General features: G+C 48.1%; 2 protein-coding genes across 4 annotated transcripts in view; one reads left to right on the forward strand and one right to left on the reverse strand.

The window, feature by feature from the left end:
- The first annotated feature begins 1,351 nt into the window (after positions 1 to 1,351).
- LOC101959909 (zinc finger protein 768) lies at positions 1,352 to 14,572 on the forward strand. Of its 2 annotated transcripts, XM_013357861.4 has the most exons (5): positions 1,352 to 1,888; positions 2,033 to 2,146; positions 2,813 to 3,457; positions 5,999 to 6,006; positions 13,224 to 14,572. In XM_013357861.4, the coding sequence occupies exons 1-5, from the start codon at positions 1,693 to 1,695 to the stop codon at positions 14,040 to 14,042; spliced, it is 1,782 nt and encodes a 593-aa protein (XP_013213315.3). In that variant the 5' UTR covers positions 1,352 to 1,692; the 3' UTR covers positions 14,043 to 14,572. The 2 variants fall into 2 exon arrangements, with proteins under 2 accessions (XP_013213315.3, XP_040133079.1); XM_040277145.2 differs by lacking the exons at positions 1,352 to 1,888; positions 2,033 to 2,146; positions 2,813 to 3,457; positions 5,999 to 6,006 and adding an exon at positions 11,308 to 12,122 and having other exon boundaries at positions 12,409 to 14,572.
- Positions 14,573 to 19,068: 4,496 nt separating this feature from the next.
- Itgal (integrin subunit alpha L) overlaps positions 19,069 to 24,546 on the reverse strand; it is a 45,973-nt gene continuing 40,495 nt past the window's right edge. For both annotated transcript variants that reach the window (XM_040277580.2, XM_005323856.5), the window contains exons 29-31: positions 24,414 to 24,509; positions 23,716 to 23,826; positions 19,069 to 21,083 (exon numbers count right to left, since the gene is read on the reverse strand). In XM_040277580.2, coding sequence (XP_040133514.2) covers positions 20,913 to 21,083; positions 23,716 to 23,826; positions 24,414 to 24,509 — 378 coding nt within the window. In that variant the 3' untranslated portion in view covers positions 19,069 to 20,912. The remainder of the gene's footprint in view (positions 21,084 to 23,715; positions 23,827 to 24,413; positions 24,510 to 24,546) is intronic.

Raw genomic sequence — 24,546 nt, forward strand, 5'->3', positions numbered from 1 at the left:
GTGAGGCACTGGGTTTGATCCTCAGCACCACATAATAAATAACTAAAGGCATTCTGTCCATCTACAACTACAAAAAATATTTTAAGAAATAAACAAGAGGGAGTTTTAGGGTTAGAGATGGTGACACTTGTTTAAATAGAAGACCTGAGGTTGGGAGTGTGCTTGGGAAAGAAAGTGAGTTCAGTTTGTCAGTTTACTTTGTTTTTGCTTTTTGCAGTATTGGGGATGCTGATAAACCCAGTCTAATTCTCTCTTAAGATTGGGAGCCATCTCGTCACAAAGGCATGAAAAGTTAATTTCGGCTTTACTATAAATTACTGCGATTTCTAAACTTGCTTGGAATACCTGCCTGTGCCTTGAACTCACCCATGCCTGGCTTTCCCTGACCAGATAACAACCCTCTCTGAAACATTAGTGGCGCCTCATAAATTCTGGCTTTCCCTGGCCAGATAACCACCCTCTCTGAAACTCTAGTGGCCTCATAAATTCTGATGTTGGGATCTAAATTTACTCCTTAAGTGCTGAACCATTTAGACCATTAAATTATTATCTGCCTTTGTATTATGCTTGTCAAAATCCTATTATCTGTAAGTTCTCAAGACACTCCTCTTTTGCAACTTTTTGGTGCTATAAAACTTCGATCCTAGAGAGCTGGAGGGCTGTCTTCTATTCCCATGGGTTTTGGGAGAGACAGCCTGGGCTGATGGGAATTGCAAGCTTGCTTTAATTTGATTTAAATTGGAGTGGGTGATCTTTTCTTTACATTAAGGTTTAACAATGGAACCCAGAGTGGCACACATACCGTCAAACCCTCTACCATTGAGCCATACCCATTCTCTAAGAGATCATTTTGAGGCATGTGGAATTCCAGGTGCTTGAATGACATCCAGGCCTAGCCAGGAAGGCAGTCGACCTGTAAAGGTGGGTCCTGCAGGGAAGGTGGGGGGAGTATCAGCTTGCACAAGAGGGTTCTTCTGTCCTTTCTGAGACACTAGGCTAGGCTCGCTAGTGGCCCCATTACCTAGTGTGCCCAGAATTTTAGTCTTGAACAAGTTTCCAATAGAAAAGATTCTCTTTTATCTTTTTTTTTTTTTTTAATTTTTAACTGTCAACATTGAGAAATGGCTGCTATCATACAATTTTGAGCTAATAACACAACAAGAACGGCCCAGAAAAGCAAACTAACTTCCCAACCCCAAAAGCACAGCGATCATCAGTTCGGGCCCGCAGCGACTCTCCGCAAGGGACCCGGCCTGAACCCCGATAGGGCAGCAGCTCCGCCCTCCGCTCGCGGAGTCCTAGCCCACCCGGCCCAGGGGCGCGCGGAGGGTTCTCGGACTGGCACTTGCAGCCGCCGCGGCCATTTTGGATGAGGGCTGGAAGACAAAGCGTCGGGGAAATACCCGGCTGGCATCACCGTGGGCATGACGGCGTGGGAGCAAAGTTCGAGAGGCCGTGTTGCCGCCATTTTTATGAAGGCATCTCCCGGTTCTGATTATGTATCCGTCGCTCTCAGTTCTCATCCACTCCAGTGGGCCCAGGAGAGGCCCGGTCTTGCCCTGTCTGGGTCCTAATTCCGGCCCTCCGAACCCTGAGCCCGGGCTGGGGAGGCGTTCTTAAGCCCGGGACGCTCGGCAGAGCCAGGTTCGGTAGGGGGAGGTGGCTGGCCTGTCGCCGGAGCTGGCAGTTTCCATGGCGCCGCCTCTGGCTCCTGTCCCGGCCCGGGAACCGAATGGGGCCGGGACCGAGTGCGGGGAGCCCGGGGCCGTGAGCTTCGCGGACGTGGCCGTGTACTTCTCCCTGGAGGAGTGGGGGTGCCTGCGGCCGTCGCAAAGGGCGCTGTACCGGGACGTGATGCGCGAGACCTACCTCCACCTGAGCGCTCTCGGTGAGAGCCCTGCCTGCCCGCCGGCGCCCACATGCCCCCTGTACCCTGGACTCTGCCCGCGGAGTGGGAGGCCCCAGGTCGGGGAAGTCGGGACAGTGTGGGGTGGCCTCTCCACAACGCGGGGTTTGCGTTCTTTTTTCCCAGGAGGCGGAGGCACCAAGCCAGCGCTCATCTCCTGGGTGGAGGAAGAGGCCGAACTGTGGCATCCGGATGCCCAGGATCCCGAGGTCGCCAAGTGCCCAACAGAAACAGATACAGGTAAATATGTACTCAGGCTCAAGGGGACTTACCTGCTTAGCATTTTCTTCCCAGAATTGCGTCTCAGCCGAAACCATCATTCCTGGCCCCGGCCTGGCTTTTGGACTCAGCCTAGAAAGAGGCGGCTGGGCCCACCTGTCTCCACTCCTTTGAGCTCTCACACCTATTTGGTCACTAAGCTCTGTTGCTACCCCCCCCCCCCACACACACACATCATTACTCTGGCTTCTCTACTACCTGTGTGTTGCAGTTCATTTTCTCTTGGCTTTTATTGCTGTATTTCTTTAGTTCTTCAAGGGCTCAGCCTCGATTACTTTGTCATTGCTGGCCTCATTCATGCCTTTCTTTAAGCTGTTTCTGCCTCTGGGAACATCCATAAGCATCCATTCATCTTTCTTGATCCAGTCCAAATGGTACTTCTCCTGTCCCCAAGTGCCATTTCCCTATCCCTGAGGGACAATATACTGCTCTTCCCTCCCCTCCTTTCTGTCCCTAAAGCTGATGAAAGGTGTTCATTCAAGATCCTCTGCCCATTCTTCACTAAGTCCCAGAGACAGCCGTGGGTCCAGAAAGTGGTGTATCTGAGAGGCGTGTCACTGTGCAGGGTGTGGGATTCAAGGACTAGGATGAGCCTGAGTCTGAGCTCTTGCCCTTGTCTTCCATCAGATTCCAGAAACAAGGAAATAAAAAGGGAAAGGGAAGAGCCAGAAGCGCTGGAGAAGACACTTTCTGTGGATTCTGGAATTCCTGGGCAGAAGGTCCCCCAACCATCTTCAGCTGGGTTCCTTTCTGGGTCAGAGAGGCGGTCCAAGGTCCGTCACCGGGGTCGCCCTCCGCTCCGTGCCCACCCATCTGTCCCACGAGCAGATCAACGTCATGGCTGCTATGTTTGCGGCAAGAGTTTCGCCTGGCGCTCCACACTGGTGGAGCATCTCTACACCCACACAGGAGAGAAGCCCTTCTGCTGCCCTGACTGTGGCAAGGGCTTTGGCCGGGCTTCCTCCCTGAGTAAGCACCGGGCCATCCACCGAGGGGAGCGGCCCCACCGCTGCCCCGACTGTGGCCGGGCCTTCACGCAGCGCTCCGCCCTCACTACCCACCTGCGCGTCCACACCGGCGAGAAGCCCTACCGCTGTGCTGACTGTGGCCGCTGCTTCAGCCAGAGCTCTGCCCTTCACCAGCATCAGCGGGTGCACAGCGGCAAGACCCCTTTCCCCTGCGCAGACTGTGGCCGGGCCTTTGCCCACGCCTCAGACCTTCGGCGCCATTTGCGCACCCACACAGGCGAGAAGCCCTACCCATGCCCAGACTGTGGGCGATGTTTCCGGCAGAGCTCTGAAATGGCAGCCCATAGGCGTACCCATAGTGGCGAGCGACCCTACCCCTGCCCTCAGTGTGGCAGGTGCTTTGGCCAGAAGTCAGCCATGGCCAAGCATCAGTGGGTCCATCGGCCAGGAGCTGGGGTCCGCAGGGGTCGGGGGGCTAGTGGGTTGCTTGTGACCCTGGATCCTGGCCCAGGGGACCTGGACCCACCTGTAAGCTTTCAGCTTTATCCAGAGATATTCCAGGAGTGTGGGGAACAGGCAGAGGGTGAAGATCTAGACCTAGTCTGAAGCCCCAGATGAGCTCTGGGGCATGAACTTCTCTGGTGACCTCCAGGGAAGTCACAGAATTTGTAATTAAAAGCTGAACCTGGGGACTGAGGATGGTCTTACAGGCCTCACCAGCTTCATCTGCTGATGCATTGCTCCCTGCTCCCCAGGTTCTAGAAGCTCTCCCCCTCTCATTTGAGGTAGGGCTGTATAACCCTCACTGGACCTCCCTCTGGGGGAAAAAAGGCAGTTTTTCAGCTCAGAAGTATCAAGAGGATTGAAGTCAGAAAGAACCTTGTTTGACCAATTGTCTCTTTAATGTGGAAATTAAAACTCATGGCTGCATCTTGAATCAGGGCTGACCCAGGCAGCATTTTCAGTGTTATAAATTAGCAACCCAAGATTTTTAAATCTCAAGAGGCTGAGGCAAGAGGATTGCAAGTTTGAGGACAGCTTCAGTAAGTTAGGGAGACCCTGTCTCAAACAAAAAATTGAAAAGGGCTAGCATGGGCAAAGTTCTAGTTTCAATCCCCAGCACCACATAATAATGATAATAAAAATCGGGGTATTTCACACAAAAATCTAGGTTTCTGGCTTCTCTTGAAAAGTCCAAAGATTTGGCAAGTTGACCTAACCTAAGTTCCCATTAAACCATAGCTGGCAGAAGCAGATCAACAGCTGCTTTCTCAGTGAAGCCAGAGCTCTCTATAAGCACAGCCCACACTCCTTATCAGCTCCTGACAGCTGATAAGCCATTAACCATGGCTTGCTTTTTAGTGTTTTCAGTGTTTTTCTTAAACCAAAAAGATAAAGTAAATTGTTTCTTGAACCAATCAATGTCTTTGACAAAGCAGGTCTTCTCCCTCTGGACCTGCTGAGCCCCCAAGGAGTCATTTGAGTTTACAAACCAAGGTCTACAGTGTTTGGGTTTTCTTGAATAGGAATGAGTATATATGGGAGAATGTGGCAAGTGGGAAGTAACAGCAAGGATTGTATCAGATCTCTGCCTCTCTCCTGTTTTATGGTTTACAGAGTACTATCTCGTCCATAAATTCATTTCACTCTTTTAACAGCCTAGGAAAGGAAGCATGTTGCTTGAAGGAGACAGCCTAGTCGGGATGAGGCAGTAAGGGCCGAATCAAACCAAGTGTGACATCTGCCATGCCACAGTACCACTCTCAGGTGATCAGCAGCTCCTGGTTTTTTGGTTTTGGTTTTGGTACCACAGATTGAATCCAGGAGTGTTAACCACTGAACCACATCTCCAGCCCTTTTTTATTTTTTATTTTATTTTTTTTTTAAAGAGAGAGTGAGAGAGATGGGGGGACAGAGAGAGAAAGAGAGAATTTTAACATTTATTTATTTTTTTCTTAGTTCTTGGCGGACACAACATCTTCGTTTGTATGTGGTGCTGAGGATCGAACCCGGGCCGCATGCATGCTAAGCCAGCGCGCTACCGCTTGAGCCACATCCCCAGCCCCTTATTTTTTATTTTGAGGCTGGGTCTTGCTAAGTTGATTGGAGCCTTAGTAAGTTGCTGAGAATGGCCTTGAACTTTTGAGCCTCCTACCTCAGCCTCCATAGTCACTGGGATTGTAGGCATGTGCCACCACACCTGGCAGGTCCTGGTTTTGAAGGGGAAGGCCCCGAGATTTCTTCCTAGTCCTCCTTGGACCTTTTTGAGAAACCCTTGGGCTCAAGCCTTCTTAGCTACCCTAGAAGGCCTCCTCACACTTTATTATTATTATTATTATTATTATTATTATTATTATTATTATTATTATGTGTGTGTGTGTGGTTCTGGGGATTGAACCCAGGCCTTGTGCATGCAAGGCAAGCACTCTACAACTGAGCTATATCCACAGCCCTCCTCACACTTTTTAATTGAAGATTTATTTTTCTTGACCCTTTGCAATTGGGGACATTGGGATCAGGTGAGGCTACGCACCCTGCCCCCAACGTCACACATTCACAGTGAAACTCCAAGGTTCTTAACTGTCCTTTTTTTTTTTTTTTTTGGTACCAGGGATTGAACCCAGGGGCACTTAACCACTGAGCCAAATCACTAGCCCTTTTAAATATTTTATTTAGAGACAGGATCTTGCTAATTGCTTAGGACCTTGCTAAGTTGCTGAGGCTGGCTTTGAACTGGCAATCCTCCTGCCTCAGCCTCCGAAGCCACTGGGATTGGGAGATATGGTATCACTATATTGTCCAGGCTGGCCCTGAACTCCTGGGCTCAAGCAATCTTCTGCCCCAGCCTGCAGAGTAGCTGGGACTACAGATGTACACACTGTGCCTGACTGTTGACATTTTCACCATACCATTCATGTGTTCCTTGCCAACTTGTCAGGGTTTAGAGGCATCTGTCTGTTCCTTGTGATAACACCCAGGCACTGACCTGGTTGGGGATAGTTGATCCCAGTTATAAGATGGGCCTTAGAGAACAGCCATGTGACAGACTCAGGCAAGAGAAAACCCAGCCCAAGATGAGAGTTGCAAATCAACAAAAGCAAATCTTGCATCTTCATTCTTTTGGTACCTGCCATAATGAACAAAGGGGGATGGGGTCAGAAGCCATGTGGCATTATGAAGGAACTGTACCATCTGTTTCCAAGCTTTGCAGAAACTTTTCCTGATCGCCCTGTGACTCCATTACCCATCTACCACCAATTCCTTTGTGGTTCAAGTCCAGCCTCATGCATGTGGCAGGGAACAGCCAGCATGGGTGAACCCTGACTTCCCTGGTCAGGAAGACCCTTCACTTCATGGAGTCATGACAAGGGCTTATGTCGTAGCTATCCTGTGTGCACTTGCTTGTTCACCTGTCTTAGCCCTGTGATTGAGAGGAAGAAAGCAGGCCTGTCAACTTCAAGAAACTTCTGAAAAGGTAGAAAATTTGGAGAAAAGGCACTGTTCTGGTGAAGTAATGAACTCTACCCACCTAATCTTCAAATCTGACTCCATTAGGGTCTTCCTAATCCTAACCTTTTCTGGGGAGGATTGTTTTATGTGTCACCTTATCACAAGGGGAACCGGAGGTGAGAAGAGGCACCTTGGCAGTAGGAGCTACCTTTAAACCAGATTTTAATTCCCAGTTTACAGCCCCAGCCCCTCCCTGGGGCTCAGTGCTGCCTGGGGAAATCCCAGTTTGCAACACCAGTTCTCAGCTCAGATTCAAGCCAGATCTGGCCCCTGCCCTCAGCTTGCCAATTAAAGGTGCCATAATTGCAACTTAAACATGTTTGAGTGCTTTGAAGTTTGCAAAGCTTGCTCAGGGCTCAACTGAGAAAGAAACCAGACTCAACTCCTCTGCTTCCTGCCCTCATGACACGATTTTCCACTGTTTAATCAAGTCTTTAGGGTCATGAAACCCTTGGGCCTCAGTCCCATTTTATTCTCAGCTGCTCATTTCTTGGCACTAATACTTCCACCAAAAGTAGGGCTCCCTTTTCTGCTTTTGTGGGTCTTTGAGGCTCAGCTTCAGAAACAATTTAAACAAGGAAGAGGTGTTGTTTAGTTTTGTTTTTACTAGGAATTGAACCCAACAGTGCTTTACCACAGGGCCACATCCCCAGCCCTATTTTTTTTTTTAATTTTGAGATACAATCTTGCTAAATTGCTTAGGGATTTGCTAAATTACTAAGGCTGGCCTCAAATGTGCTCTGCCTCAACATCTTGAGTTGAGGGGTTACCCAGGGTTTCACAGGTGCATTGGAAGAAACACTTGTCAGCACTAGACAAGATAAGCCCTCTGTGAAAAGCCAACCAGGGTGAGAAGTAAAAACTACAGCCACATCACTCACCCCTAGCTTGACCAGACCACTTAAAATAAGGGCAGGTAAGAGCTTGAATTCCAAAGACCCCCTAAAATTCCTCAGAACATTTGTCTTTCTAGGAATAGGACACATAAAGAAATTTATGATCCAAAGAAGCTAAACCTTGCTCTAGGCCAGTACAGTTGTTGGGGAATTGGTTCCAGGATCCCCATAGATATTGAAATCCACAAATGCTCCAGTCCCCTGTATAAAATGGTGTAGTATTTGCATATAACCTACACACATCTGCCTGTATACTTTAAATCATCTCTAGATTACTTAAATACCTAATACAACAAGTACTACATAAACAGTTATACTTTATTGTGTGGAGAATACTGACAAGACCAAAAAAAGTCTATACATATTCAAAACAAAAACAGATGTATTTTTTTCCCAAATATTTAAAATCTACATTTGGTCAAATTAGTGGATGCAGAACCCACAGATACAGAGGACCGATTATATTTCCAAAATAAGGGATCCCTGTCACAATTATCACATGGGGGTGACTTTTTAAAAATGTAGCAAGCTCCCTGGCTCTGAGCTCTGCCTCTAGCCTATTGAATCGGAATCTCCAGGGATGGAATTTTATGCCTGCTAAAGTTCAAGAGAACTACTCTGAACAAAAGGTCATTTTCCAATTACTTTTTTTTTTTTTTTGAGGTGGTGCTGGAGATTGAACTTGTCTTTCCAGGGTCACTTTCTTCAGCATTCAAAACTATACCTGGGGCAGTATTCTTGGATTCTCTTCTTCTCAGCCAGACAGGACTGGAGAGTTCTTAGATCACTTAAAAGGAATTTTGTATATGCTAAGTGAGCAAGCACCCTACCATCAACTGCATCCCAAGCCCCTCACTGTTTTTAGTTTTGCAAGAATAGTGGCTGGTTCCAGGGTCTGTCCCAAATGTGTCAGGCCAGGGGATGACCTGCCCTGGTACAAAGACCACATTTTATTTTTCTGGTGCCTTAGCTGGTCTCTCCTGGGCACCTCAAATCATGTTGACTATATTGGGGCATCTCTTCTCATGCCTGACAGAGGCCTTTTAGAGGACTTGTCTTTTGCTTGCAGGAAGAGATAGTTCACGCAGAATTCCTTCACACATTGAGAAGCTCTTTCTAGCATGGGCCCTGAAATGTTGTCTAATACTTTGTCCCTAAACTGAATGGTTCTGCCCCAGGCTCCTTTACCCTGAGTGGACAAGGTGGCCACTCAGCTCAGAACGTGCACAGGGTTCCTCACTATGGACAGTGGTAGAACAAGTCCAGTGGACTCCTAAGTTTTCTATACCTTGCAGTGAAGTTTAACCCTTACTTATCAGAGGGGACTGCACCATCTGCTAGAACTTCTCACTCTGTGGGTGTGTGGCAAGTGGAGGCTGGATACCCGTTGTTGAAGGCCCTTTGCATAGACAGGACCCAGTGTTGGGGGAGGTGAACTGGAAGTCAGCCACTCTTTTCCTCTAGGGACAAAGGTGGCTGAATTTCCCTATGGAAATGCTGGTGCCAGAGCAGCTGGAAGTCCTGGGCTGACTTCTGCCACACTTTGGGTTTGTGACTCATGATAAGAAGAATGCAGGCAATGGACTGTGTCAGAGCTGTGGCTGGAGGACCTGCCACACATTTTGTAGAATTTGGTTGCTCTTCTGTGAATCTTCTGGTGAATAAACAAGTTAGAAGTCAGAGAAAAGTTGTAAAGGAAACTTTTGTTTCTTACCTGTGTTCGTGCTTTGGGGACAAGAGGTGGCCTCATGTATAGCTCTTCCCACAATCAGTGCACTTTGTAGGGTGTTCTGGCTATGTGTGCTCTCTAGTGATGCACCACACATATCACTCTTACCAAAGATTTTAGAACAAACAGATATTGTGATAGGACAGAAGCATAGAACTGGTTGCTGTTTCCCTGGAGGGCAGAAAGGTGCCTTAACTTCACTGTGAAAAGATCTGTAATTCTATTTGTAAGTCTCTCTCTCTAGTCTTTTTTTTTTTTAATTTTAAGTTGTAGAAGGACACAATATTTTTATGTGGTGCTGAGGATCGAACCCAGGGCCTCACGCATGCAAGGCAAGCGCACTGCCACTGAGCTACAACCCCAGCCCTCTCTCCAGTCTTTTATTGTTAGACCATGATGCAAAGAAAGGACCACCGACTCTAATTTAAATCAAATTAAAGCAAGCTTATAATTTTGACTGGCCGGGCTGTCTCTCCCCAAAACTGTGGGAACAGAAGATAGCTCCACAGCTTTCTAAGGAGCACAGCTTTATAACACAGAAAGTTATACAAAGGGGGGTTTGAGAACTTACAAATAACAAAATTTTGACAAGCATAACACAAAGGCTAGTTAATATTTTAGTTGGCCCCAACATCAGAATTTATGAGGGCCATTAGAGCTTGAGAGAGAGTTGTTATCTGGTCAGGGAAAGCCAAGCTCCGGTGAGTTCAAGGAAAGGGCAGGCATTCCAAGCAAGTTTAGAAATCGCAGTAATTTATAGCGAAATTAGCTTTTCATGCCTTTGTGCAAGATGGCTCCCAATCTTAAGAAGGAATTTATCATTACCACTTGGTATTATCTAAATAATTGTTCTCATCTCTTTTCAGGAATATTGGAAGATGCCATCTTTCTTCCCAACAAGTTTCTTACCTTTATTTGTTCGGTTAGGCAAGAAAACACACAATCTATGGCCACTGTAACATTCACACAGGACAATTTGGCTCCTTAATTGTCAAGAATGTTACCTAACTTGTTTCAGCAAGAAGGGCAGAAAAAGGACAAGATTGCATGATATTAAGTTGTCTTTTCAGGGTCACTTTCTTCTGCATTCAAAGCTATACCTGAGGCAGTATTCTCAGGTTCTCTTCCTCCACAAACATCCAGTCAAGCCAGACAGGACTAGAAAGTTCTTAGATCACTTAAACGGGTCCTGTGGTTCTGTCTGTCAATTCTCTTCCTGAACTCTTCATTGTCATCCTCCCCTGCAAGAAATCCTGCTTCCCTGTGAGAAAATTCAGGTACCAGGGACTAAGGTTCCCAGGGATTGAGTTAAATTCAGGCTTTGAGGAGAGTAAAGGGAAGAGACAGGGTAATGAAAAAGAAAGAGGCTTCCTCTCTGCAGGAGGATCTCTGGACTGGTTCCTTCAGCGCTTAGAACCTGTGGGAAGAAGGAAACCGCTGAGAAAGGACTGCAGGGAGAGAGGGTAAGGAAGTGTATCTATCCTCACATCCCTTGGCTTTCATTCCTCAAAAAGATAAAACATAATTGAGGGCAAATGGGGGTGGAAAAGTTTTGAAAGCACGGGCCGAGGCGCCGGGCATCTCCCTCCTACTCACTCCCCCGGGGCAATTCTGGCGGACAGAGGTGCAACCGGCCTGAGTGCTTTCAGCCAATCATAAAGATGCCTCTGGTTCCCTGGCGACCATTCACGCCAAGGCAGCCACCGAAGTCGGAGGAGGAGGGGCGGCGAATGCACTAGCCACATTGACCAATCGTTGAGCTCTTTGGGAAGTTAGGGGAGGTGCTTCTGGAAGCCGGAGGCGGGGCTGTCTCCTTGGCAACGATCCTAGCCTTCCCAGTAGGGGAGAGGGGTGGATTAGGAAGAATGGGGAGGGGGCCGAAGAGGAGTGAGGGTGGGCGCGCTGGGGTGGGGACACGGAGTTCGACGAGGGAGTCCCAGGCTCAAGAGCCGCGATGAGGTCAAAGGGGAGTCCGTCTAGGATTCCGAGGTGCGGCCGGAGCTGACCCGAAGGCCTGGGAGGGGAGGGGAGTTAGACACCGCCCCCGCTGGCGCCGGGAAGCGTCGCTCCTTCTCGCTGACCTTGGTCTCGCTTGTCGCCTCGCCCTTGGCCACACGCACTGAGGGACACAGGGCTCGGGAGATCGACAGACAGGCCCGTGGACAGACGGAGACCCAGGATATAGGCACACAACTGCCCTAGCCCCTTCCGCTGGCTCCAGCACGCTGCGTTTCCCCTCGCCCTAACGCCGGGGCCATCCAGCCCAGGGTTAATGCCAACGAGTTTCCACCTCCAGCCGCTCCTAGAGAGGCCGCGCCGCTAGCCAGCGGGGGGAACTGGCCGCGGACGGACACTTCCTGTGCGGGGGGAGGGGGTCGGAGAGCCGCAGCCCAGCCCCGGGCCGGGGGGCCAGACCGCGGGGTCTCGGGCGGGGAGCGGTGGCCAGGGGCGGCAGGGTTAGTCGTGAAGCCCCTCATCTCCGAGGCCCCGACGCGCGGGGGCTGGTGAGGGCCACGGGACAAGTCGAGACCTTGGGAGGGGGGCGGGGCCGCGGGTAGGGGAGGGGCTCGGCGGGCCGGAGAGGCCCAGGGTCAAGACGTCCGGCCTCGGGGGCCAGGGCTGGGCAGCTGGGTGCCCTCGGCGGCGCTGAGCAGGCGAGTGGCGAGGGCCCAGGTTCCAGGGCACTCAGGCAGGGTCTCAGGATCGTTCACCATCGCCACCGCTGCTGCACTGGGAGCTGGCGGGGATGGAGCGGGAGGCGTCGCCGTGGGGTCTCGAGCCCCGGGATGTGCAAAGTCCTGACGAAATGGGGAGCCCCGAAGGGTCCCTCAAAGGTGAGGGAGGGACCTTTCCTCGGAGGATTGTACCGGGAGCGGGAGAAGGGGCTTTGGTCCGTGGGAGGGAAAGAGGGTCGGGGCCTTGGACACCTGGGACTTGGTAGGGGGGTGCTGGGGACTGGATGTTCTGGGTCTTCTCTGAAGGGTTGGGAATTTCAGCACCTGCCAAAGGGTCAGCGACCCTGCTTGGGGCGCGGGGAGAGGTTTGTGGCAACTAATGGACCAAATGACCTTCCAGGTCCCCACACAATCTGGATTTTCTGTAATTCTCTTGACCCTGCAGGCAACTCGAGTGAGAATGAGGAAGAGGAAATTTCTCAGCACGAAGGCAGTGGGGACTATGAAGTTGAAGAGATACCTTTTGGGCTTGAACCCCAAAGCCCCGGGTTTGAGCCACAAAGCCCAGAGTTTGAATCCCAAAGCCCCAGGTTTGAGCCTGAAAGCCCGGGATTCGAGTCCCGAAGCCCTGGGTTTGTGCCCCCAAGCCCCGAGTTTGCACCCAGAAGTCCTGAATCAGATCCTCAGAGCCCTGAGTTTGAACCCCAGAGCCCTAGGTATGAACCCCAAAGCCCTGGCTATGACCCTAAGAGCCCTGGTTATGAACCCCGGAGTCCTGGCTATGAACCCAAGAGTCCTGGGTATGAACCCAAGAGCCCCGGTTATGAATCCCAGAGCCCTGAATTTGAATCTCAGAGCCCCAGGTATGAATCCCAGAGCCTGGAATATGAACCCCCTAACCCTGGAATTGAATCCCAGAACCCTGGGTTCAAAACCCAAAGCCCCGAATTTGAGGCTGAAAGTTCTAAATTCCAGGAAGGTGCAGAGATGCTTCTGAACCCAGAGGAAAAGAATTCCTTGAGTATCCCCTTAGGAGTTCACCCCCTGGACTCCTTCACTCAGGGGTTTGGGGAACAGCCTACAGGAGCCCTGGCCCTGGGGCCACCTTTTGAAATGCCTACGGGGGCCCTACTGGCAACACCCCAATTTGAGATGCTCCAGAATCCCTTGGGTCTGACAGGGACCCTTCGGGGCCGGCGGGGCGGCCGGGCCAGGGGTGGGCAGGGCCCTCGGCCCAACATCTGTGGAATCTGCGGGAAGAGCTTTGGGCGGGGCTCCACTCTCATCCAGCACCAGCGCATCCATACCGGTGAGAAGCCCTATAAATGTGAGGTCTGTAGCAAGGCCTTTTCCCAGAGCTCTGACCTCATCAAACACCAGCGCACCCACACGGGCGAGCGACCCTACAAGTGTCCCCGTTGCGGCAAGGCCTTCGCTGACAGCTCTTACCTGCTTCGCCACCAGCGCACCCACTCTGGCCAGAAGCCCTACAAGTGCCCCCACTGTGGAAAGGCCTTCGGCGACAGCTCCTACCTCCTGCGGCACCAGCGCACCCACAGCCACGAGCGGCCCTACAGCTGCCCTGAGTGCGGAAAGTGCTATAGCCAGAACTCGTCCCTGCGTACCCACCAGAGGGTGCACACGGGGCAAAGGCCCTTCAGCTGTGGCATCTGCGGCAAAAGCTTCTCCCAGCGGTCGGCACTTATCCCCCATGCCCGCAGTCACGCCCGTGAGAAGCCCTTCAAGTGCCCGGAGTGCGGCAAGCGCTTTGGCCAAAGCTCTGTGTTGGCGATTCATGCCCGCACCCACCTGCCAGGCCGCACCTACAGCTGCCCCGACTGTGGCAAGACCTTCAATCGCTCCTCCACGCTGATTCAACACCAGCGCTCACACACGGGCGAGCGGCCCTACAGGTGCGCCGTGTGCGGCAAGGGCTTCTGCCGCTCTTCCACGCTGCTGCAGCATCACCGGGTCCACAGCGGGGAGCGGCCCTACAAGTGCGATGACTGTGGAAAGGCCTTCTCTCAGAGCTCCGACCTCATTCGCCACCAGCGGACCCACGCGGCTGGCCGGCGTTAACCCGGGACCCATCAGGGGTGGGGAGGCGGTGGGCAGAGGAGAAGGGGACCGGGAGCTAGAGAAACCTTTAAAGAGGTTAGTGGAAGGGTTGAAGCAGAATGGAAGAATTGAGCATCCTACAAGAGGGCCAGGGTGCAGGAAGTTACATGCCCTAGAGACTTATGGGAAATGGGCTATGAAGAGGGATTGGAGGGAGGCCAAACAGGCAGCAGGAGGCACTGGGAGAGATCCAGAAAGAGGTCAGCAGAGAACTGGCCTCAGCAGCATGCTCCTTAGTGGGTGCCTGGCTTGGCAAAGTGCTAGATGGGGAGGGGGGGAGGGAAAGGGAGGGCTAATTAGAGTGGGGTAGTTTAGATTGGTAGCTGCTGAGACCCTGTTGAGTTTGGAAGGGGTTAAAAGGGTAGGTAGGGTGGGGATTGGGGCCTTGGGGTAGGGCCTGGGCCTCTTGAGTGCAAACCCCAGCCTGCCTTGTCTTCCTCAGGCTTTGGAGCCCCTGAATTTGAGTTCAATAAAAACCTTATGTGATAAAAGAGACTTGTCCTTAAAATGAGTGTGGACAGTGCCCTGGGCATCATGAGCCACTAGTCATGACTATGAACAGCCAGTGAAGCCTTAGGGCCTTGTCTGGGAAGTGCTTTTATAAAGTTCAGTGTTTCCTTGGAATCTTATCTAAAATTCAGGAGGCATGATTTCCACCTAAGTTCTTGTTCCATGCTTTGCATGCTGCACAAATAGAGTGGCCCAGTGTGGGAGGTGCGAGGAAGCCTTCAACTTTATGGAGATTGCTCTTCCTAAACAGAGTTTCCCCTTGGGCCAGAAAACACCCTGATTGTCATCTCTCCCTGGTTCCTAGCACTCAGTTGCTCTGTCCCTTAAGCTGCAATCTCCAGCCACTATCTTGTGCAGATCCTTTGTCCAGGCTCTGAGACCAGAATGGGCAGCTGCTATCACAGCTTCACCCAAAGCACAGTGTATATTTGATCAGGTGTGAAGACTGGACCATTTTTCTTACTCTCATGACCCTCCCACCACACTGGGCTGAATTTGCCACAATTCTGCTTCCTTTTTAATGCCCCCGTGCCAGTTGGTTTGGGACCACCCTGTCCCTGCCCCACTTTTGTGTTACTTTTCCATCCAGTCCTAGCCTTCTTAACACTTGGCCCCTCAGAAATGGATGGAAAGTGCCATCTGAAGTGTGGCCTCTTGTGACCTTTGCTGGAGAGAACAGATGTCACAACTCGGGGAATCACTTGCTGCTGGACACATTTTGAGATAAAGACTACTAAGGGCCTGATAGTTCTCTCTGAAGGTTTACTTATTTTATTCACAGATAAGAAAAGAACTCATAGAGCTAAGTGACTTAAAGTTACTCTGTGGCTAAGAGGCAGATGTGACATTCAGATTATATCTATGTGGCTCTGACTCTCTCCAGCAGCTTGGTTACACAGGCATAATTTAAATCTCTTGGGTCTCTGGATCCAACCCCTTACCCATCCTCAGGGCCTTATAACTTGCAAAGAGCAAATAACTTCTTGGAGCACATTTCAGACCAGTCTCTCATTATCTGCAAGCTCTAGAGTTATGCAGTTCAGTTTGTTTGGTTTTCAAACTAAAATATTTTTGGAAGTAGGAGCTGGAGATTTTAGCTCCCAGGCAGAGCTTTTACTTAGCATGCAGAACACCCTGGGTTCAATCCTCAACGTGTGTGTGTGCGCATGTACACACACCCGTACACACACACATATACACACACACGACGTAAAACATCATTGTCAAATGAAATCTTAATAATAATTTCAAGATATTTATGAATTTGTGTGTGTGTGGGGGGAACTGGGATCAAACTTAAGATGTCTCGCGAATGATAGAGAAGCACTCTACCACTGAGCTACCTCCTCAGCCCCACCTTTATGAACCTGATGAATTTTTTTTTAATGGGGTTAAATGTTGCCCACTCAGCCCTCAAACTCCTGGATTCCAGTGATTCTCCTGCCTTAGGTGCATGCCACAGGGCCCAGCTGATGCAGACTTTTTGTATTGACATTCTACCACACATAATTTCAAATATTAAAATATTCCAACTACCACATGTAAAATAACTACATAGGTATAAATGTTTAATAGTACTGCACCTGACTACCTGACATATTTGTGCATTTACTTAACCCTTCAATTTCAATTCTATAATTTTATTTTTGTATTTTGAAGTTGATTTTGTATTCAGCTCCCAAACATGTCTATAGACCCTTGAAAACTGGAAGACCCAGGGCACAAGAGCTGTGACATTTAATTACAAGTGGCTTGTATGAACAGACCCTCAATATTCATCAGTATCCATGGGTAATTGGCTCCAGGACCCCCTGAATATATCAAAATCTGAGGATGGTCAGGTTCTTTATATGAAATGGCATACTATTTGCATATAACTTATATAATTTTCCCATACACTTTTTTTTTTATACTGGGGATTGAACCCAGGGATGCTTAACCACTGAGCGACATACTCAGTCCTTTTTTGTATTTTATTTTGAAGCAGGGTCTTGCTGAGTTGCTTAAGGGCCTTGCTAAGTTGCTGAGGCTGGCCTTGAACTCATGATCCTCCTGCCTCAGCCTCCTGAGCCACTGGGATTACAGGCATGTGCCACCTTGCCCAGCCACTTTAAATCATTTCTAGATTACTTATAATACCTATATATGTAATTAGTCATTAAACTGCATTATTTTAAGGAATAATGACAAGAAAAAATCTGTACATGTTCAATACAAATGCAATTTTTTTCTGAATATATATTTTGTAGTGCTGGAGATTAGACCCAGGGCATCATGCATGTGAGACACATGCTGTACTAGTGAGCTACATCCCCAGTGTCCTAAATATTTTCAATCCACAATTAGTTGAATTGGCAGATGTGATAAAGTTTGTGGATAAAAGGTCCATTGTATATAAAAGCAGATCAAATAAGGGTGAGGATTTAGGTGATCAAACTCCACACTTCTCTTCTATGACAGCTCCTGAGAAACTTCCAGAGTAGGGGAAAAAAAAAACCAAAAAACAGAAAGGGCAAGTTTCTTTCCCAAGATCTCACAGCAAGCTAGTGGGAGAACTCCAACTCCAGATTAGGTCTCTCTATTTGGCTTTCTGCTACAGCCTGCACAAGGAAAACCATTGCCATCTGCTACCATTAATAAGCATATATGGGCTAGGAATAGTGCTAAGCAATTTGCAAGTGTCATCTCATTTAATGCCCCCAGGAGCTCTGAAGTATACATATATACAGTTTTTATTTCCATTTTACAGATGAAAAAAACAAGTCCCAAGGACACAGCTAGGAGGCAGCAGAGCCTGAATTCAAACCAGGTCTGACTGAAGTTTGACTATTTTCCTTAACAATATTAAGATGTTCTTTGTTCACTCTCTCTTGAAAATACAGCATTTTCTAGTTATGATTTGCAATGGCATATATCATTATTCTGATGGTTCATGTGGAATATGGGCTTGGATGTTCTTATGTTTTAACTTTTTTTCCATTTTTAACTTCTAATTTAATAAATAACAATAGATATAACCCATATAAAAAATGATTCTTTGGAGAATCCTCAATAGTTTTAAAAGCATAAAAGAATCCTCATATTAAGTGCCGCAGAATTAGACACTTATGGAACAGCCCCTTTATGCCAGCCCTGGGGAGGAGCAGGTGTTGCTAAGACACAAATGAGGCTTTATCCTCCTTGCAGGACCTAACAGTTTGGAGAGAAGCCTGCTCAGAGGCAGTGTGATGGGCCCCAGTGAGGAGGAAGCTCAGTGCTGATGGAATCGAGTGAATGAAGAAAGCTCAAGTGCTTTGAAGTAAGGAAAATCGTATTGGACAGAAAAGAGATAGAATCCAGGTGGTGTGGTGTGTGCCCATAGTCCCAGCTATTTGGAAGGCTAAAGTGAGAGGATCACTTGAGTCCAGAAGTTCAAGGCCATCCTGGGAAATATAGGGAGACCCCCATCTCAAAACAAAACAAAAAAATAAAAAATTTAAAAAAAGAAGAAGAAAGGAAAAGGAGAGGTGGAACGAGCATTTTGTGTAAAGTCATAAAGGCAGAGAAAGGCAAATAGGGAGGACCAGTTAGAAGAGATTCCTAGATGCAAATGATGGCAGTTCTCATCCTGAAATGAGACTTGCTTTTTTGGTTCCAGACTCGATGAAAACAATTTTTTTTTTGTGTGTGTGTGTGTGTGTGTGTGTGTGTGTGCAAGTATGTCTCAAAATATCACCTCCTCAGAGATACTTCCCTGACCACCCACGGCCTTCTGCATCACTCCCTAACCTGTTTTCCTGCTTTCTTTTCTTCCTAGCCCTAATCACTACCAGAAGTCACCGTACTATTTTCCCACTGGAATAAACTTCTTGAGAGCAGAGATTTGCCTTTTTCATCACTACATCTTCAGATCCCAGGACAGAGCTGGACACAAAGCCCTCAAGACCTACTGCATGAAAAGAACCTGACTTACCTTTCATGAGCCCTACAGATCATTTCATGTGCTGTTCTTAGTTCTGCGATATTCTGGGCAGTTAAACATTTTCTCCACTCTGGGAAAATGGGTCTCAGTTCTTCCTTTCTGCTATCTTGTTTATGGGCCAGCCCCAGGTTCTTTGGGGGCTTGACCAGGAGAATGGGTGGTGAGGTTGGAGAGGCTAGGAGGTTTTGAATGACCATCTTGGGTCTTGCATGCCAGGCTTGGGAATGTTTATGTCATCTTCTCTAGGCAGAAGGGGGCAGTCACTGCCTGGGGAACCAAAATATTGCACCATGTTCTCTCTTCCCAGTGCTAGACCAGGAGCTGATCTTAGTCACTCAATATTTCCTTGGGGTCCTACTGAACACAGGAAGACAACAGTGACTGGCCCCCTCTTTCTCCTCTAAAGGAGATACTCGAGGGCCATACCTCTTCCATCCTTGCTCTAAATAAAAGATAAGGAAGGTGTGGGGGATCACTGAACCCAGGGTCTCAAGCATGCACAAACATACCACTGAGTCCTTTTCTAATGTTTATTTTGAAACAGAGTCTCACTTTGTTGCTCAGTCTGGCCTTGAACTTGTGATCCTCCTGTCTAAGCCTCCCAAGTAGTTGGGATTACAGACATGCACCATTATTACTGGATTATACTCCCAACTTAATAAATTATCAAATGCCCCTAACCTTGTCTACCTTTTCTCTGATTCAGTTTTTCCCTCCCACCCCCCTCTCTTTGTCCTTTGTGGTGCTGGGGATTGAATCCAGGGCCTCATGCATTTTAGACAAGTGTTCTACCACTGAGCTACACCACCAGTCTCTCTCCTTTTTTAAAAAAATATTTATTTTTTAGGTGTAGATGGACGCAACACAATGCCTTTATTTTTATGTGGTGCTGAGGATCGAACCCAGGTCCTGCTCGAGCTAGGGGAGCACTCTACTACTGAGTCACAATCCCAGCCCCTCTCCTCTTTTTAATAAAACCTACAAGGTCAGGCACAGATCAGTATCTGAGGGTCACCATGGTAAAAGAAAAAAAGAGGGAGGATAGGAAGGAGGGAGGGGAGAGAGAGAGAGAGAGAGAGAGAGAGAGAGAGAGAGAGAGAGAGAGAGAAGGAGAGAGTCACAGAGAAGGAAGAGGCAGAGCTGACCATTTTGGTTCCTCTTAGGGAGAACTGCAACATTTTAGGTTGAAAGGGGAATGTTTATCTAATTGAACCAGTCTGGAATGTTGCACCAGCACAAAAACATCACAAAATTGGACCGAATCTCACATTTACTGAGCAAATATGTACAGGCACTGTGTTTGGTGGCAAGGCACCAGTGGAACCCATTCCATTTTGAGCTTGGCTTTCTTCTGAGCAGGCGCTGTGGAACCAGGAGAGGGGCGGAACCTGTGAAGGCTGAGCCTTGACAGGGTTCCCAAGGGCCTGTCTAAACATTTTCTATATCTTTCCATAGGTTCCATCATGAATTTAATGAAATTGTGACAAACACCTGCTGTGTGCCCCCTACCCTGAGATAGCATCAGTGATTCTAAGGTGAACGGGGACAGTTACTGCACTCCTTACATTCATGGAGTTCACTATTTGAGAGATAAAAATTAAATAAATCATTAAGCATTGAACACATACAACCTGGGGGACAAGGAACAGGTTCAGGCCAGTGTAAGTGTGGACAATGTAGAGCTGGATTGAGCCAGGATGGGCGCTGCCTTGAGGAAATGACAAGTAGGCAGAGATCTGAAGGGTAGGAATGTTCCAGGCACAGGGGGCTGTCTGGGCAGATGCAGCAAGAGAGGAAGGAGCTTGGCAGCCAAGAAAGGCTGGAATAACAGAAGCCTAGAAAGCCCTAGAAAGGGAGGTAGGACATCTCCAGAGCTGTAGGGACCCAATTCTGCAAGACCTTGGAAGTCTTCTTAAGGAAGGTGGTCTTTGTCATTTGCTATAGCAACGCAGTTACACGATCACATTTGCTCTCTGGCAACAGAATGGGGGGGACTAACACTAGGAGGAGAGAGTACAGGGGCAAGTTCTGGCAATCCGAGGCCTCTGGACATCCAAGGGCAAAGGTGAAGGCCAGAGTATCACTAGGTTCTGAGACTGCAGTTCAAATTTCAATTTCAATTTAAATTAGATATTCTCTTCCAGGGGAGGAAACTAAGACAGGCTGGTGGGAGCCAGGACCATCTGAGGACCACAAGGCCTCACCTCTGTAGATTCTCACCGTGAATCTGCAGAAGAGACAGGCAGGAATGAGATCCATGCTCAAAACTAGGAAACTGAGGCCTGCAATGCAGGCAGAGGCTGACTAGCCCCAGGAATCGTAAGTTCAGTTCTGAGTCCTCTGTGCATCAAGCCTGGACCTCAGTCCTTGTCACCTCCATCCTGGGCCTCCTCTCCCTGGAGGGGCTTTAAACAATCCAGATCTATGGACTTTTCCTGAGATGCTTCTCCAGAGTCTTCTCCAGCGATTCCATTTGGAACATTTCCATCAGCTTCCATCTTCTCCTTCAGGTTCCGTTTGAAGAATCCAACCTGAAGGAAGACAGATATTGAGTGAGCGAAAGTCCAGGCAGCATTTTGGACCAGTCAGCTCCAACAACGTGTGAAGACATTCTGTCATCTGCAAGCTTGGTTCTTTGGTGGGGGAAAATATATGTCCATATTAATCTTGAAAAAACTTTTTTGTGTGTTGGAGAATGTAACCGAGGGGCTCACAAGTTAAGCAAGTGCTTTACTATTGATCTACATGCCCAGCCATTCATATTGTTTGTTTTGTTTTGTTTTGTTACTGGGGATTGAACCCAGGGTGCTTTACCACTGAGTCACATCCCCAGCCTAATTTTTTTTTTTTTAGTTGTTGATGGACCTTTATTTTCTTCATTCATTTTATATGTGGTGCTAAGAATCGAACCCAGTAACTCATGCATGTGAGGCAAGTTTGTTCTACCACTGAGCCATAACCCTAAACACCCCAGCCTAATTTTTATTTTTTATTTTGAGACAGGGTCTTGTTAATAGCCCAGGCTGGTCTTGAACTTGTGATCCTCCTTCCTCAGCCTCTTGGGTTGCTGGGACTACAGGTGTGTGCCACCCTGCCTGGCTGGAAATACTTTTAAAAGCTTTAAGTTTAGTAGTTCACTCTTTTTTTCTGTAGTGCTGGGGATTACACCCAGGGCCTCATGAGTTCTAGGCAAGCACTTTACCATTGAGCTACAGTACAGCTACATCTCCAGCACTAGTAGTAGTTCATTCTTTTGGCTCATCAAAATGTCATGTTTCAATCTTTTAAATGAGTGTCTTTTTTTTCTCCCAGTGCTGGGGATTGACCCATGGCCCCCCACACACTAGGCAAGTGCTCTATCACTGAGCTATTCCCCAGCCCATTGACCAGTTATTTGACAGTATTTAGTAACAAACATGAAGAGCCAACACTTATATAGTGCTTATTATATGTACCCACTTGTTGAAAGCTCAAAACATACATATATTTTCCCCAGTGCTTTCACTTCTAGGAATTAAGTCTAAAAAATATTTGAATAAATGTGCAAGGATATTGGTAAAAAGAGTCTTTGTCACATTGGTTGAAACAGACGGGAATGAGAAACAATCCAAATGTTCATTGCTCATCAATAGGGAACTTGTTTAATCTTGGTGACTTGGGAGGCTTAGACAAGAGGATCATAAGTTCAAGGCCAGTCTGGGAAACTTAGCAAAACCACATCTCAAAATATTGAAAAACAAAACAAAACAAACAAACAAACAAACAAAAAAAAAAAAAACAAAGAGGGCTGGGAGACTCAGTGGTAGAGCTTCTCTGGGTTCAATCCCCAGTATGAGAAAACTAAAAAACAAAATAGGAACTTATTAAATAAAAAATGGGACATCCAGATATTAGAAAACTAGCCAAGTTCAAAAGCAGGAGGTAAAGCTGACGAACATCAAGATGTAGTATCAAGTAGATATCAGGCACAGTGGCTCACGCCTGTAATCCCAGTGGCTTGGGAGGCTGAGGCAGGAGGATTGCAAGTTCAAGGCCAGCTTCATCTGTTAGCAAGGCCCTAAGCAACTTAGTGAGATCCTGCCTCAAAGTAAAAAGTAAAAAGAGCTGGGGGCTGGGGGAATGTGACTCAGTGGTAAAGCACCCCTGGGCTAAATCCCCAGTACCCCCACCCCCGCCAAAAAATTTATATATATATATATATATATATATATATATATATATATATATATATATATATAGAGAGAGAGAGAGAGAGAGAGAGAGAGAGAGAGAGAAAGAGTGTTAAGTGGAAAACACAAGCTCCCAAGAAGTCTTTACAGTATTACTCCATTTGTGTTCTTCACCTATACACACATAAAATTTCTCGTCTCTTTGTTAAAATATTTTTTAGTTGTAGATGGACACAATACCTTTACTTATTGATTTATTTTTACGTGGTGCTGGGGATCAAACCCAATGTCTCACCCATGTGAGGCAAGTGCTCCACCACTGAACCACAACCCCAGCCCTTCTTTTCTCTTACACTCACATGCACACATATATTAACAATGAAATCAGAATTTGAAGGAATAAAAACAAAATTGGGAGTTTATGACAACCCTCTGGGAATGGAATTAGAGAGAAACTTTGATTTTCTGTGCTCTCTTTTCTGTAATATTTGAGGTTCTTTACCTGGATCATATGCCCTTCACTCTTCATCTCTATCTTCTAGTCATTCTTCAAATCCCAACAAAATGCCACCTCTCTTAGGAGGACTTCCCAGGCCCTCCCAGCCTGAGTGAGGTGCCTGTGTGACAGGTTCCAGAGTACACAGGTCCCCAGTGTGGCACTCATTATGCCTTCCCTTTGGGAAGACAGGGACCATATTTTGGCATATGCCTCTGTACTATGGGACTTGGCACCAGGAGGCCCTGCTACATGGGCATCCTTGTCGCTCCTTTCTAGGGTACCTAATCCTGGCTCTGCCAGTGCTGGACTGAGCAATAGTGAGAAAAAAACCTCACATGCTCTTTAAGACCTCAGTAGCCTTATCTGCAGAGAGAGGAGATAAGTTGACACCTTTTCTGGCTCTAATGCTCCCTGAACACAGTGGTCTCCTCCCTGGCTCCTGCCAAAGGGCATCCCCCAGTCTTGGCAATGCCCATTCCTCCCAGAAGTTCCTACCTTGTATAACGCTGCAAAAATTAGTAGCAGTAGTAGCAGCCCTCCAATGCCACTCAGCACATACAGATAGAGCATCTCCTTTTCGTAAACCACGTCGACCTTCATGAGGACCTGGGGGAGGAGGGGCAGCTGAGTGCAAGCCTTCCCATCCCTAAAAGCTCCCATACCACCCAGTCCCCAGACTCACCATGTCCATCTGGGCTTATTGGAGCACTGGACTCTGGCTCTAGAACCCCTCTCTCAAATGTGTCACCCACTATAGTCACCACAGTGGCTTGGTCAACCCCACACCACAGTCTTCCCAAAGACTTATATGGCTTCCCATTAGCCCCAGCACACAGTGCCAGAATCTCAGCTCAGCATTCAAATCTGAATCTGACTTCTGCTTCTGCTTTAAGATTCATCTGTGGGGCTGACTACACTTCCCATTGATCATTCTCTGAACCTCTGTGCTGCTCTGAACACCCTCTCTATGTTCACTGCTGGACTGGTGACCCTTTGCTAAACTGCCATCCGATTGATCTTTAGCTGACACCTGAGTCTACCTCATCTCAGAGGGTTGACCTTGGGGTCTGCTTGCACCCAAGTGGCATGGGCGATTCTCCTGGGCAGATGACTTTGACTGGGGTTGTGGGTGTGTGTAGCTGGCCTGAAAGCCCTCTGCTGCCTGTTCCTGGGACTTCTAAGCAGGTAGATACCTGGGCCATGGAGGCATTGCTGCCATACAGGTGGAAGTGCTTGCTGCTATTGAAGGAGATGGAGAGTGAGCTGCAGAGGCTGAACGTGGTAGAGGCCTGTTGGAAGGGTGGGGAGACATCAGGACCAGGAGAA

Source organism: Ictidomys tridecemlineatus, chromosome 10 (genome assembly GCF_052094955.1).
Source record: "Ictidomys tridecemlineatus isolate mIctTri1 chromosome 10, mIctTri1.hap1, whole genome shotgun sequence".
Classification (NCBI taxonomy): Eukaryota; Metazoa; Chordata; class Mammalia; order Rodentia; family Sciuridae; genus Ictidomys; species Ictidomys tridecemlineatus.